At 40.5% G+C, this 15,230-nt stretch overlaps 1 protein-coding gene across 1 annotated transcript in view; it reads left to right on the top strand.

Moving 5' to 3' along the window:
- The window catches only part of LOC136884671 (zinc finger protein 883-like), a 47,937-nt gene extending 39,882 nt beyond the window's left edge, over positions 1 to 8,055 (top strand). Inside the window, exon 5 of the mRNA XM_067156928.2 lies at positions 3,342 to 8,055. Within this exon, the coding sequence (XP_067013029.2) occupies positions 3,342 to 4,224 (883 nt within the window). The 3' untranslated portion in view covers positions 4,225 to 8,055. The remainder of the gene's footprint in view (positions 1 to 3,341) is intronic.
- The last annotated feature ends 7,175 nt before the right edge of the window (positions 8,056 to 15,230 follow it).

Raw genomic sequence — 15,230 nt, 5'->3', positions numbered from 1 at the left:
GGGTCATAAGGGATGGTAAGAAACCAGTTCAGAAAGTGGAATCCCTTAAGGATCAAATTAAGCAGATAAAAATCAAAACAAGGGAAATTTTTCTCGACAGCTCTGATACATAATTTTTTCTGCTCGGTAGTATTCATACCTCTGACCACATCCTTCTTAGTGCTTCGACAGACAGATAATATATTTTTGGTATGGAATTGTTGGCATCTCTACCTTTTGTCTTGCAGTATTGTTTGAAGGTGAAAATTTCTGTGTTTCTATTGTAGTAAATGTGTCACTCTGTATTATTTAGATATTCAGGTCAAGATACAGGTTCTTCTCCATGTGGTGGCTACCAAGACTGGATATGTCATTCATCCTTGCTTATTTCATATAGAACACAAACAACTCTTGGCAGGAAGTCAGTGAGTATTGTAAACTGTAGGTTCAGGCCATATTCTAGGCCACCGACACACGATTCCCATGCTTGTTTGATACAGCTTTTGAAGTGATGGCAAGCAGTGAGTTGTTTCCTACCTCCTGTGAAGGAGGAGTAATTCTGCCAGTACTGTGTTTTAGTTCTAACAGTAATGAATTGTTGGACACAGGTCACTTTCCCCTCTGAGAAACATGGAATGATCTAAACGAATGGACTTAGCAGTGGAATATTTCACTTTTATATAATAATGCATATAATAGTAAAATTGTTGTTACCCACTTTTATGCTGCCTGTTCCCAATTCTTTCTGTCTTGTGCTGTGCACTGAATGATGCCAAACATACAGTTCAGTCTTCATGGAGATTAATCAAGGTGTATTCCGATGGATGTCACCATTTTGAATCAAAGTACTTCAAACTTTGGTAATGTAAAATGGGTTAGATTTCTGTGAAAGGCAAGTAAAAAGCTGTGCTACTCATGGAGGAATTTATAGATTTACGATTTTATTTTTCAGTAAAATGAATGATCTGTACAATGGGCCAATTGCATGTATTTACACAAACTGTACGTTTAAATGCCTACATTACACAATCATTCCAATGTGACAGGCATCGAAATAATCCACTGGTTTCATGAAGAGATACCCAGAATAATACCTTTTCATTTAGATTCCTTATTTTCTTGCATTGTTTGCTTAACTTTTCCACTCCAGCTACAACTCCATTAATGTGTGTTGCTCTTACGTAGTAGCCTTAATCTTTTATGCTAGGGTGGACACAGACGTGTTCACCAAACAGACTTTCTCTATCCACCTTAGGTAGTATAAGTGTCTTCAATTCTGCTTCTCCCTTTTTTGACGAACGTTCAGAAAATGTATTGCAAACCCTGTCAGTACAGTTACTTTCTCCTTCATTATCACTTATATCTTCCAATTATTCAGGAATGCTCATCTGAATACAAATCAAGGTAGACAGTCTTAGCCAATGTCATGATGAAGAAGGTATTCATTGTCTACCGAGATGTGAACTGGCTCTCGAACTCTGACAGCAATCCTAGGGCAGATATCACAGATGAACCTACCCCTCCTACTGTATACATCTTTCATTTCACTGTCAAGTTTGACCAAGCAAGTAGCTACAAGGTTTTCACCACATTGCTATCAGCTTGCATTTGGGAGCTAGTGAGTACAAATCCTACTGTTGGCAGCCCTAAAGTTGGTTTTGCATAGATTCCCATTTGCGCACCTGGAAAATTCTGGGGCTGTTCCTTAAGAGTAATTAAACATCCAGTCCCTTTTTCCTTTCTCTAGTCTTTCCTATCCTATCTTTAAGACCTGTTTGAGTCAGTATGACACAAAGTTAATTTTTTTTAATTTTACCAAATTTTACACATTTGGAAACCAGCAGGGGGATATTGGTGCGTCCTCGAGCCCATGTCGATTTTTTCGAGTAAAATACCATCTTAAATCAAAGACTGTAATTGGCTGAATGATACTTACCAGACAGGTCATCAACTTTTGTGATCGATTTGTTGTGAAGACTCATACAATAATAAGGCTGAAATGTTTTATTTGCATATATAGGAACATGCTTATTTGCCTTACCATTATTAATTGATATTGAGTTTGTTGAGATAGCAGATTTCTAAATACTTTATGATACTTTATCTAATAACAACCTGCATCTCTTTTAAACTCTTTGGCTTCATGGCAGCCTGTGACTTTGTTTGAATGTGATTTACTTTTAAATGCCCAGTTGGTTATTTCTTACAATCTTATTGTTTGCATTAAATGGGAATGAAGGTTCATCAGAAAGATATCTTGAAATATTGATTTAATTCAAAGCCCTTATTTGAGCCTTCAGTGATTTGATATTTGTCACAAAGTTATAAAATTATTTACAGAGGTCCTTACAACACTTAACCATATCACAATATCATGCTAATGAATTCGTGAGATAACATTTAATACTCTATCCATATTGTGTAAAGCGTTTATTGAACTCCAGCTGATTAATATGAAAAGTTGGTCCTTATTGCTAAGGCAATAAAACGTAGGGAGTTCATCTGCTACATAGAAGCAAATAGGCACATTTGATAATTCCAAAGAACAAATAATAATACCTGATTTGAGTGATAAACTAGTTAATACTGGAGCATATGTATATATGACAAATTAGTCTCTGGACAGTAGAAGAGTTATGCGTTCAGTGTGGCTTATTTTTTGCTTCATAAATTCGTAAATAGGCAAGTAAATATAATGATACCTATTATTTAGATTAAATTCCGAGTTGAACCGTGTTGTAGTTGTCTGTTCATATGTACAGTTTGCCCACGTTTTGAATACATTGCATATTCATTGTCAAGGCGACTGAAATACCCCTACTCGATCCGAGGTAATCAGTCTCCAGGCAGCAATTTACACTACGAGAGTGGCCCTGATCTTGAACTTTTATATCCTAGCCTATCTGGCTGATGTAAACTATGAGTAAGACAAACAGGCCACTTAAACACATGAGCCACAACCCCATTACATATCAGTGCGGGCAATCCCCCACTACCTGGCTGTGACACATACATTCCAGAACGCTCACGAGACAGCCAGGGCTTATGTCAGCCAGAAAGACTAAGATATAAAAGGCCAAGATCAGGGCCACTCTAGTAGTGTAAATTGCTGCCTGGAGACTAATTACCTCGAATCGAGTAGGGGTACTTCAGTCGCCTTGACAAAGAATACTGCAATGTATTCGAAGCGCCGGCAAACTGTACGTGATGTGCAGACAACTACAACAGGATTCAACCCGGAAATTAAACTGAATAATTCTACACACCGTGGAAGCTTCACCTATAATGATACCTATGTTCAACATTCTCTTGTGACTGTGTTTTCTTCCTCGGAAACTATATTTATTTTGTTTCTCTTTCAGTGCACAGAGTGCTGCAGTATTGACCGAACACACTGATGAAAGGACGCATAGTTGTGCAGAGTGCAGTGCAATGTGTCCAGGAAAGTGTCAACTTGGCGAACATATTTTGTTTCGTTCTAAGGAAGTGCTGTACTCCTGTAATGAATGCAATATAACGTATACCCGATGTAGCGACCTGCGAACCCATATGAATACTCATTCTGGAGTAACACCATATCAATGTATGAAATGCAACAATACATTCTCCAAGCGCAGTTATCTCCGTAACCACATGCGTACTCATTCGAATGAGAAGCCTTTTTGTTGCACGGAATGCCACAAGACGTTTTTACGTCCATTTCAACTTAGAACCCATATGGTGGTTCATTCTGAGGAAAGACCATACAAATGTAACGTGTGCCACAAATCTTTCGCCCTACGAACTAGTCTCCGTACTCATATGGTAACGCATTCTGATGAAAATCGTTACTTTTGTGATGTGTGCAATATTGCTTATCGTTATAAGTGTAGTTTGAAACGACATATGGTCATTCATTCAAACAATGGTTTGTTCAAGTGTCAAGAATGCAGTGTTTCGTTTAGCCACCATAGTCATCTTCGAAACCACATGCTTGTGCACTGCAAAGAAAGGCGATACCAATGTGAAGTATGCAATAAAAAGTTCATAAGACGAGGGCACCTTCGAGGCCACGTGCTACTTCACTCAGGAGAGAAGCCATATAGATGTAAAGAATGCAATAAAACGTTCACCCAGTCCAGTAATCTCAGAAAACATATGACAACTCATTCCCAGATAAGACTATACGTTTGTCCTGAGTGTAACAGATCGTTTACGCAGCGTGGAAACCTCCGGAGACACATTCTAATTCACTCCCGGGATTAAGTTTTCCTTTTCTCTGAACGCAGTCATATTTCCTCGCACCGTTAGAACCATCGCAGTACATTTTCCATCCTCGTACCTACTAAAACACGTTTTACCTCCTTTAGTAAAGGAAACCATCAGATAATTCCTTTACTCAATCTGTACTAAACAGCTTCCCCTTACACTGTGTTGATTAGAATTGGAAGTTAGGAGTGAATTCTTTGTGAACATATTGTTCATGTCAAACCTGTGCTCCCTTTATGTAATATTTGTGGGAAGATTTCCAACATCCGGCGCAGTTAGACCGTCATTTTCAGAACACCTGAGTGTGGAATTGAAGGTGTACTCCAAAGCAAGTGAGAACAATGCTGTTGCCATTAGGGCCTTTTGTTATATAACTGCTCGCAAATGGACTTACATCCTGAATTTTCAGAGAATGAAAAGAGTTTCTAATAATTGTGAATATAATTACTTTGACAAATTACCGAGTGTGAACATAATTTGCATTTTGTTTTTCATTACCTTTCCGCTAATTCCTTTTGCATTATTTTGGTAGGTTTCTTTAGTAAAAATGTGTCTACTAATATCTGACATATCTTGTAGTATACGCAAAGTCGGTTCTGAGGCAAAGTTGTCAATTTCAATTTTGCTGAATCAGCAGTTGTGATTTTTGTAGCTTTAGCAGCATCAATGTCCTCATCATGGTGTAATATTTTGTGACCTGAGAGTCATAACCTAACCTCACACGCTTCATGGAACTGTCCATCGGATATGTTAGTGATTTAGGAGAGCGTGATTATCCCTCTCAATCTTCCCTGGGTCCACCAAGAATTGCTGGTCTTATTATGTGTCCCCTTGTCCGAATCTGTCACGATGCAGATGTTGGTGGACTGCCAGAAAAGGACCATCTCTTGCTGTTCCCCGAAGTTGAACTGCACGTTTTCCTATTGCTATAGAAGATTTCATTTCGTGGCGTCATTGGGTACGTCTGGCCTCTTAGACGCCAGGGAAATTTGGAGCAGCTAAGGCGACATGGTCATGGCTACACTAGGAACTGTCCCAGGATTTGTGCTAGAACAGTAAAATGGAAAACCGTTCTCAGTACAGCCGATAGTGTGTACCATTTCCTCTCCGTCTCGAGAATAGAGAGCCGTAGGTCACAGTAGAGCCGTGGCCACCACTCGTCTGTTCCATTGGTTGGCTGGAATTCACAGCTGGCGGAACGTGGACCAGCCGTAATCACCACTCCTCTGTTCCGTGGTCGGGTGGAATTCACAGCTCTCTCAGCATGAACCAGCCTGGTCACTTGTAGGCTGAAACCTATTTTGCATCCGCCGACCACGTGTTCTTGTTTTGATTACCTCTGCCAGGAGTGGGGTAATGTGGAGGTGGAAGGGGATATTGTTCATTTGATTGTTGACAGATTGCAGACTGTGTACATTAATGTGTTCCTAGAACGCCACCTATCCAGTAAGAATTCATAAGTTTATTTCTAGATGGCATGCAGCGGAGTTCATGGAAGCTTATTTTGATGTGATAGACAGTAGGGGTAGCAACGACGAAGATGCCGGTATGTTTATGAATGGTGACGGCTATCATAGAGTGAGCACATTTTACAATTCACACTTGAACATATGGAGCACGTGCTGGGATAATTTACACAAACTACGTGCATTTGAGGGAACAGTGTGAATTTATTGATAGCTATTACGACCACGTGCACATGCGATTCAGTTCTTTAGACGGCTATTAGAGAACACTGAGCGCGAGACTTCTTTAGACAAAAAACTGGGTGCGTAGCGAACAAAAGAATGCAGGTTTTGAATTTACAACCACATAAAGATGTGAAATGATAGATAATCGGGTAGGTTGGATATGTTTAAGGTCAGAGAGGTACCAGAATGTAAACATATTCAGGTGTTGTTTTATGAAAATCTACAAGGCTAATGTACTTATGCACTTTCAAACACTATCAGGCTGAGTCGGCATTGATCAGCTGACTTCAACACCTTCAGATATTGCTGAGATGAGATTGGTCTCGCTAACTTGAGTTTAGAAAGCCATTGCTTTGAGACATCAAACGAGAACCCGTGTTTCGAATGGTGACAGCTATTAAGGAAGAGTTCTTTCAGAATTCACATTATAGTGATTAATATGTGGCAGATAAACACGTCGCACTTGTTTGAGTTACCAGTTACGGCATGTGTTTGCACGTGGTTCTTTTGACGCTCAGATCAAACTCTCGCAATGATCACGTAGACCGCTGCGCTAGCCCAACTACAGTTAAGAAAATAAGGCTACATTTGTGCGCTAGTATTTCGTCGAGGGGTAAGAGAAGGCTACATAATACATTATATACACATATTTTGATGCTATTAGCTCAATGTCGACGCTGTGAGGAGGAATACGACCTTGCCTTAACGTAAAAACAGACCTATACTGGGGGGTGTAGCTAATGAAAATCTGCTTTGAAAGTGTGCGCACAGTTTAACGTCACCTATGGATTCTTGTTACATTAACCCAACCTATACTACAAATCTAAACCTAAATAGTTGTGACAAGTATCATCTTGCTTTCTGGAAATAGTGGAGAGGAGAGGTTCTTGTTTCACTGTAAGAATAAAACGTGGTAAACGTTTTAAAGTTCATCCTCTTTATACTTAGAAATGTAGTTAATAAAACCAAGCCAATTTTGACACAGTTTATTACTATATTAACGAATAACACGTTGTATTAAAGTCTGATCAAGGCACTGTTTCTGCAGTTCTTCAGCCTAATGACACAACTACGATGGTGGGTACGACGAGGTGGTTTACTGTAACTCGTTACGAGGTCTATCATTGGAGAGTCATTACTCAATAATACACACATGTTCGTGTTTAGAATATCTGATTCACGCTCACTGCCACCAGTATCTTCAATGGCTTGTAACAGTTGCAGACCTTAGACGTATGCCCAATTTCAAGTACGCCACTGCTCATTTCATTCTGGATCAACAAATTTATGCGATACAATCATCTGCAAGTCCAGTGACCTCTGACAAGGTCATGGCATCCCATGACAACCTGACCTGACCTAAGCTAAGCTCACCTCACAGGCTTCCATGGAGGATCCCCACCAGTCAGGTTAATGACCGAATTTGGGGGAGGGGGATACTTCCCCACTAGGACCGTCCCTCGGTCCACCAAAAGTTAGGGCGAATTTCTTCATGGACCGTCCCCTTGATCCACCCTAAAATTGCCGGTCTTCTTAGCTGTACTATTTTTCAGTCTCGATACTCGAAGGTGGTGGACCACTGAAGAGACGATCAGTTTTCACTCCACTCAATCCAAGTTCAGCAAATTATAGTGAGCGCATGGTCTATTTATAGGGCAGTGTGAGGTAGGGAAAGGGATAAATTGGGTAGGTGGATGGAGAATATATACTGCTGCTAACGCAAAATGGCGGTATAGGGATATGATAGGGGATAGAGTTCATTAGTTGTACGTCTTAAGTGGAAGTGTATAAGCAGTTTGGCCTCTGCCAATGACATGGTCTTAATGAATACCTCCTTGCCATTCATAGCTTTCTATAAATGATCCATATACTCGGGAAGCAGGCCGTGTGGTAACGGGTGAGCAGCTATGAGCTTGCTTCTGGGAGACGGTGGGTTCGAACCCTACTGTCAGCAGCCCTGAAGATGGTCTTCTGCAGTTTCCCATATTCACACCAGACAAATGCTGGTGCTGTAACTTAATTAAAGCTATGGCTGCTTCCTTCCCACTCCCAAGCGTTTCCTATCCCATCGACAATATAAGACCTATCTGTGTCAGTGAGACGTAAAGCAAATTGTGAAAAAAAAAGATCCATGTAATTAAGAAACAATAAAGGTGAATGATTATTGCCATGTCTAACCTGCATAAGTAATTTGATGAAGAACTCCTTCTCTGATCAGTTCTCATTAATTGTTAACATAAATGCCTTTGATTGCTTTTATTAATCTAGCCTTAATCTCTTTGTGTGGCTAACATCACTGCCGTCAGAACTCTCTCATCTACTTCTCTAGATCTATGAAATGTAACATAAATATCTACTCTTCTCATAGTATTTTTCAGTTACCTGGAGCCCACTGAAGACCTAATCCTGAGAGATTCTCTGTGGTCTCAAATCGCACTGGATTTCATCCAACTTAATATCAACCATTCATCAGAGCCTCCCTTCTATAATCATCACGCCCGGTATAGTGACCAATGAAATACCTCAATAGTTCTAGCAATCCTCCCTGTTCCCTTGCCTATATTCGCTATAGATACAACTACAGTTTTCATCCAATCAGAAAACACCTTACTAACATTCGATGCTAATCTTATTATCCTGTGAAGCTATTTCATCCTATTCATTCCCTTTTCCTACCCTGTTCCAAGATTTATTATTAGTATTCACTAACATTTCCTTATGTGTACTACATTTTAACAGGTCTTTCCAGGTTATTACTGACATCTTAACATGATGTGGTAGTGGATGAAAGTGTGACAGCTCTGAAATATTAATGTGGCTATGAAGTTTGTGTGTTGGTTGTAGTGTTAAAACCTTGTTTGAAATGAACTGTTACTCATGTGGAGAAGTTACATGTTACCTTCTTCCATACAAAGTACTGCATTCTTCACTAACTACAGCCTTACTACAAACATGACTACAATCTAAAGGGGGAAATGTGCTTACGCTCGACCATCAGTATCAATATTTCAGTGATTTAAAATATGTATATGAGTGTCTGTATTCCTTGTTCAAAGAATTTCCCCAGGCAAAGTATGAAGTATAAAGTACAAAGCTGTGACTGTAGAGACTGGCCTCATTTGCAATGTAAAAAGTTATAAGAAAGATCAACACAATGGAATTGTGTATGGTGCAGGGAAGACAATCCTATGATGAAGTGCATCCAAAAGTGTTCCATCTTCTGAGGATATGTACAACCTGCTTGTTCTCCTTACGACTGGAATGACTAAAATTAAATGGTCAAATGTGCTACTAAACATGAACAAGGTAGAAGTTTAGATGGCACAAGTGAAAATCTTGACGAGAATACTGAGCTACTTAGGCAACAATTTGTTAATTGCCATAGCTTGGGATCCATTGAGCAACCAAATAACAATCTTCATTTAGAATCTTGACTTGGCAGACTAGTCACCCCTGGAAAAATGCAGTTACTTCTAAATAGGTGAGAGGGAAATTTATTCGATGTTAAGATATCAAGTAAGAAGATGAACATGCTCCAGCCTCATCATACATCAGGAGGAATAACTGTAAAATCAGGACAGTGAGCTTATAAAGAGGAATTTGTTCAAAGCATTATTTGAACATACCTCATCTTCTTTTACCCCAGCAATGAATTATATTTGAGAGTGAAAGTCTTATTTCACATCAGCAGAAGATCTTCTGGGAATCGAGTAAATTAAAAAAGAGAGGAACTCTGCTTACATGCAGACTGACAATACAGGTAACACAATGCTCCACAAAGAAGGAAGGTGGACAGCCTTAGAACTCGTGAGGATTTGAAATACTTGAACTGTTGATGCATGGTTATTTTAATTTCAAAACTTAAGAGGATTCCTTTAAACTGTATTTATTCCCAGCACGATATTCTTGTTCTAACTGAAACATTGGTATCTGTAAAAATGAGTTTATTCCTGTCGAATATACAACCTGTCAAGTGGAAAAGATGAATGGAAAAAGGACACGGAGGAGGAAAGTTCACTACAAATTACAGATCCTGAGCTTGTGCATGTAGAGGTAATGTTACATGATAATTTGTACTGTAATATCACAGTATACTTCCCACCTTTAAATATTTTGGACACTTATTTAAACTATTACCAATAATTTGAAATGATTAAAGACCTATAAAATGAAAGTATTATAATTATTATTGATTTTAACTCCCTGCTAGTAGCTATAGCTCATTCAACATTAAGAGAACAGTATTGCTCTTATGGAGCTACAAGGAGTGAATTCACCCTCTCTGAGACACCAATAAATTCTCGTCATTAAGGGATATTATACTGTATTATGTAATGTATTTTGCCCACCCTGTACTTTCACACATGTTTTCAACTGTTGTCTTAGAAGCAGTACTTTTCTGTCTCTCTGGAAATGTACAAATATTATTAAAGTACCCAAGAAATATGATTCTAAACTTCCTTCTGATTACTGCTCCGTCTCTATTCTCACTGTGCCTCCTAAACTTGTGTACAAGCAAATATTGTAATATGTAAATGAGTATTCTCCCAATGACCCTTTATAATCAAACTTTAAGAAGAGGTATAGTACGGCAACTGATTTCCTTAAAGCGATAGAAGAAATCAGACTCGCAACATAGCAATGAGAAGTGAGTCATAACCCTGTTGGAGTAAAGCAATGGTTTTGTCTTAACAGAATTAAAATAAGTAGTTAGAAAAGTGGGGCCGATGACCTTCGGTGTTAAGCCCCTTAAAACAACAAGCAAGTAAGTTAGAAAAATGGAATCTTGATTGCGGATTATTTAACTCTCAAGCTTCTTATATCTTGTTTGAATGATCATTGTAAACGTTCAGAATAGCAACCTTGGTAAGTAGGCAGCCCACAGAGTTGTGTTCTGTGATGACTACATTTTTGGTTGAACATACATTAGATCTCATCTACACTAAAATATTGTAATTACCACTTATATGTGGGAACTGTGCTACATAAACAAAATTCAGGAGGCATGTTAGCACCGGGAAAAAAGATGCCTAATCAAATTTGCATACTACTTGAATAAAAGTGGGGCTCGTAGTGCTACTACGACCTTGCAAAACAAGTTTCTTTAAATCCAAATTGTACACTTCATAAGTATCAGCCATCGTTCGGTGCTGATGTTATGATGTACATGTGAATTAAACATGCCTTTAAGGACATGAAGAAGGCAGTATCAGCACCTTACTGAGATTGACCAAAGCCATGCAATAGAGCTATGTGAAGTTCAATGGACGTCCCATGATATTGCAGAAAGACTTGGCGGAGATGAATCCACAGATTTTGGCAAGATCGGTAATTGGAATATCAGGGTGGGGCTTTGTATTGCGCATGCAGCAGACATTAGAGCTTCAGTAACAAATCAATTCCTTAAGGAACAGGTCAGAACCAGATGTTCTGTTGTATCCATGCCTCTAAATCTGAATCACTGCCATCTGCGATTTCAGTGGTGTCAGTGGTGTCTGTGGTGGAAGGCAGAGGGGAGAACTGTTGTCTTTCCAGATGAGAGGCATTTCTGTTTTGTGGGATTGATGGCTATAGGTTGGTAAGAAAGAGCTTAGGGGTGCTCTAGAAACCAGGCTGTCTACAGTATCAACTCAATGGACTAACAGTCTGAAGAGAAATTTCTCTTCAAAGCCTGATCAGTTTTATCATTAGCCGAAGAATCTTGAGAGGGGACTGGTGATTGAAACAGTTTTGCTGTCATTCATTCACAGTATTACAGGAGGTGTTTTCCAACAGGATAGCCCGCGAGATCACCACCAGACCTTTCACCCACTGAGCACATATGGGACATTATGAAATGATAAATCCAGCATTAACCATTGCTGATTTGACTGCAAAGTACAAATGGCGTCGAAGTCCAAGACACAAAGCATGCATAATACCAATATAGTTGGTCCGTTATGGGACATTATAAATTTTCAATCCAACTAATTTCTGGTTTTCAGCGTTTTGCCCCAGCGTGCTAAGTTGGGTTCATCAGTTGGTAAATAGCTCACCTACCAAGATGCATGACTAGTGCATACTGTGGAGGCCACTGCGTAGGCTACTTGGAGCCACCGGCAGTGCCAATGCTCTATGAGAGACTTCGTCTCATTTTCAAAAACTGATCATGCCTGGCCATCCCATGTTAAAGATGTTGATTCCCATAGGGAATCCCTATGGAAATGTGTGCATGCCTGCGTCCTAGCATTCAAAAATATAGTGACTACAGTGATTATTAATGTACCACCATGTCACGTCCACTCATGAATTCTTGAAACTCTGACCTGGAACTTTAATCAAATAAGTTACCTAGACAAACGTTCCACTAAGTTGCATACATCTAAACCAGTGGTTCTCAACATTTGTGAGCCGGTGCCCTCATTTCATCCTTAAATTACTTCATGCCCTCCTAATCAATGATTGATTTACAAAAGTTTTACTACTTTGTAGGGCCAATATCTCAAAAAATGTTTCATAATGATTTTCTTATTGTTATTAATTGTACTTAATACATACTTTAACTGTGAGAGTGCATACCTCTGATCAATTTCAACATCTAGTCATGCTCAGTATTTAGATTTGATGTAAGCCTGCATAGAAAACTCAGATTCACATACATATGTTGATGGAAACCACACAATAGAATTTGAAAATAAAATAAAAAGCTTAAATAATTTCTGTAAATTTTTCACACATTCGTATTTTTCAGTTGATTGATGGACGTACAAAAATGTTTGTGTAAAATTTATAACAATACAATAATTTTTACTATAATTCATGATAAAATTGTTTTTATAATTTTTAGCACATTTCATGACTTAATACATAAACCTGAATATCTTGCCACAACATTATAATAAAGTACAATAATTTTAGTAAAAACATCGTTCTACATGTACTGTAAGATATGGCGGTGACGAAGATAAGATTGTGCAGTAAATTCTTTTCTTAATGACAATTTTTTTTGTTTAGCAAATTCATGTGTGATTTTTATTTTTCACCATGCCTCTTAATTTCTGCAACACCTCCGCAGGTCGCTCACCCTCCAAGTTGAGAACCGTCGCTCTTAGCTAATGTCTTCTTGGTGTTGGGATTTCATTTTTTGCCACTGTATATAACTATTCCAAACTGAGTTATCAGATGCAGTTCAAACCGTAAATGCAGAATTGAAACCACAAACTGAATACATAGGATGAAATGTAACCAATCGTGGTCAGCTTTCTGGAGCTTGTATACACAAAAAACATTGCACTTATTCCACATCTGCTAATAAAATCCTGACACTGAAAAAATTTGGCATGACTATGCCTGAAACTCTAAATTGGACAGAAGATATAAAAATGTATGTCAGTAAGCCATTTCTTCCCTTCAATCACTGAAATGAAACTAAGACATTTTACCAACGAACATGCAATCTCTTCAACTCCAATGAAGTTATCTTCGCTACTGGACAAACGATGAGACAGTAGTGAGTTTTGAACAAGGTCAGGAATGGAAAAAAGGAGCTCCCATTTAGTGGTGAGGACAGGAAATGTGCTGGCTGCGAAAGCCGGTTGCACTCTTCTAGGGTAATGGTTAATGACTGAGAGATGAAATGAAATAATATTGAAGATTGTTATTGGATTGGAAGATGACAAGAAAACCTGGATTACAAAGAGAAAATACATTCTGCCTACGCTTTGTCCACAAGGAGAAACCAGCCTTCAAAACAGCACGGAATTGAGCGATCAGAGACTGACCTAATAATGGACATAAATATAACATAATTTCATTAACCCCTCCATTCCAGTCGTTCCAGTCGACTGCTACAGCAGTCCACATGTGTGCAGCACAGCTCGAGCACAACTGCTAGAGCAGTCCACATGTGTGCAGCACAGCTCGAGCACAACTGCTACAGCAGTCCACATGTGTGCAGCACAGCTCGAGCACAACTGCTACAGCAGTCCACATGTGTGCAGCACAGCTCGAGCACAACTGCTACAGCAGTCCACATGTGTGCAGCACAGCTCGAGCACAACTGCTACAGCAGTGCACATGTGTGCAGCACAGCTCGAGCACAACTGCTACAGCAGTGCGCATGTGTGCAGCACAGCTCGAGCATAACTGCTACAGCAGTGCGCATGTGTGCAGCACAGCTCGAGCATAACTGCTACAGCAGTGCGCATGTGTGCAGCACAGCTCGAGCATAACTGCTACAGCAGTGCGCATGTGTGCAGCACAGCTCGAGCATAACTGCTACAGCAGTCCGCATGTGTGCAGCACAGCTCGAGCATAACTGCTACAGCAGTCCACATGTGTGCACCACAGCTCGAGCACAACTGCTAGAGCAGTCCAGGTGTGTGCAGCACAGCTCGAGCACAACTGCTAGAGCTGTCCAGGTGTGTGCAGCACAGCTCGAGCACAACTGCTATAGCAGTCCAGGTGTGTGCAGCACAGCTCGAGCACAACTGCTACAGCAGTCCACATGTGTGCAGCACAGCTCGAGCACAACTGCTAGAGCAGTCCACATGTGTGCAGCACAGCTCGAGCACAACTGCTACAGCAGTCTACATGTGTGCAGCACAGCTCGAGCACAACTGCTAGAGCAGTCCACATGTGTGCAGCACAGCTCGAGCACAACTGCTACAGCAGTCCAGGTGTGTGCAGCACAGCTCGAGCACAACTGCTACAGCAGTCCACATGTGTGCAGCACAGCTCGAGCACAACTGCTACAGCAGTCCACATGTGTGCAGCACAGCTCGAGCACAACTGCTACAGCAGTCCACATGTGTGCAGCACAGCTCGAGCACAACTGCTAGAGCAGTCCACATGTGTGCAGCACAGCTCGAGCACAACTGCTACAGCAGTCCACATGTGTGCAGCACAGCTCGAGCACAACTGCTAGAGCAGTCCACATGTGTGCAGCACAGCTCGAGCACAACTGCTAGAGCAGTCCACATGTGTGCAGCACAGCTCGAGCACAACTGCTAGAGCAGTCCAGGTGTGTGCAGCACAGCTCGAGCACAACTGCTAGAGCAGTCCACATGTGTGCAGCACAGCTCGAGCACAACTGCTAGAGCAGTCCACATGTGTGCAGCACAGCTCGAGCACAACTGCTAGAGCAGTCCACATGTGTGCAGCACAGCTCGAGCACAACTGCTAGAGCAGTCCACATGTGTGCAGCACAGCTCGAGTACAACTGGTACAGCAGTCCACATGTGTGCAGCACAGCTCGAGCACAACTGCTACAGCAGTCCACATGTGTGCAGCACAGCTCGAGCACAACTGCTACAGCAGTCCACATGTGTGCAG

This window comes from Anabrus simplex, chromosome 13, assembly GCF_040414725.1.
Source record: "Anabrus simplex isolate iqAnaSimp1 chromosome 13, ASM4041472v1, whole genome shotgun sequence".
Taxonomy (NCBI): domain Eukaryota; kingdom Metazoa; phylum Arthropoda; class Insecta; order Orthoptera; family Tettigoniidae; genus Anabrus; species Anabrus simplex.
The sequence above is the reverse complement of the archived record's forward strand: the minus strand, read 5'-3'. Positions and strand labels throughout refer to the sequence as shown.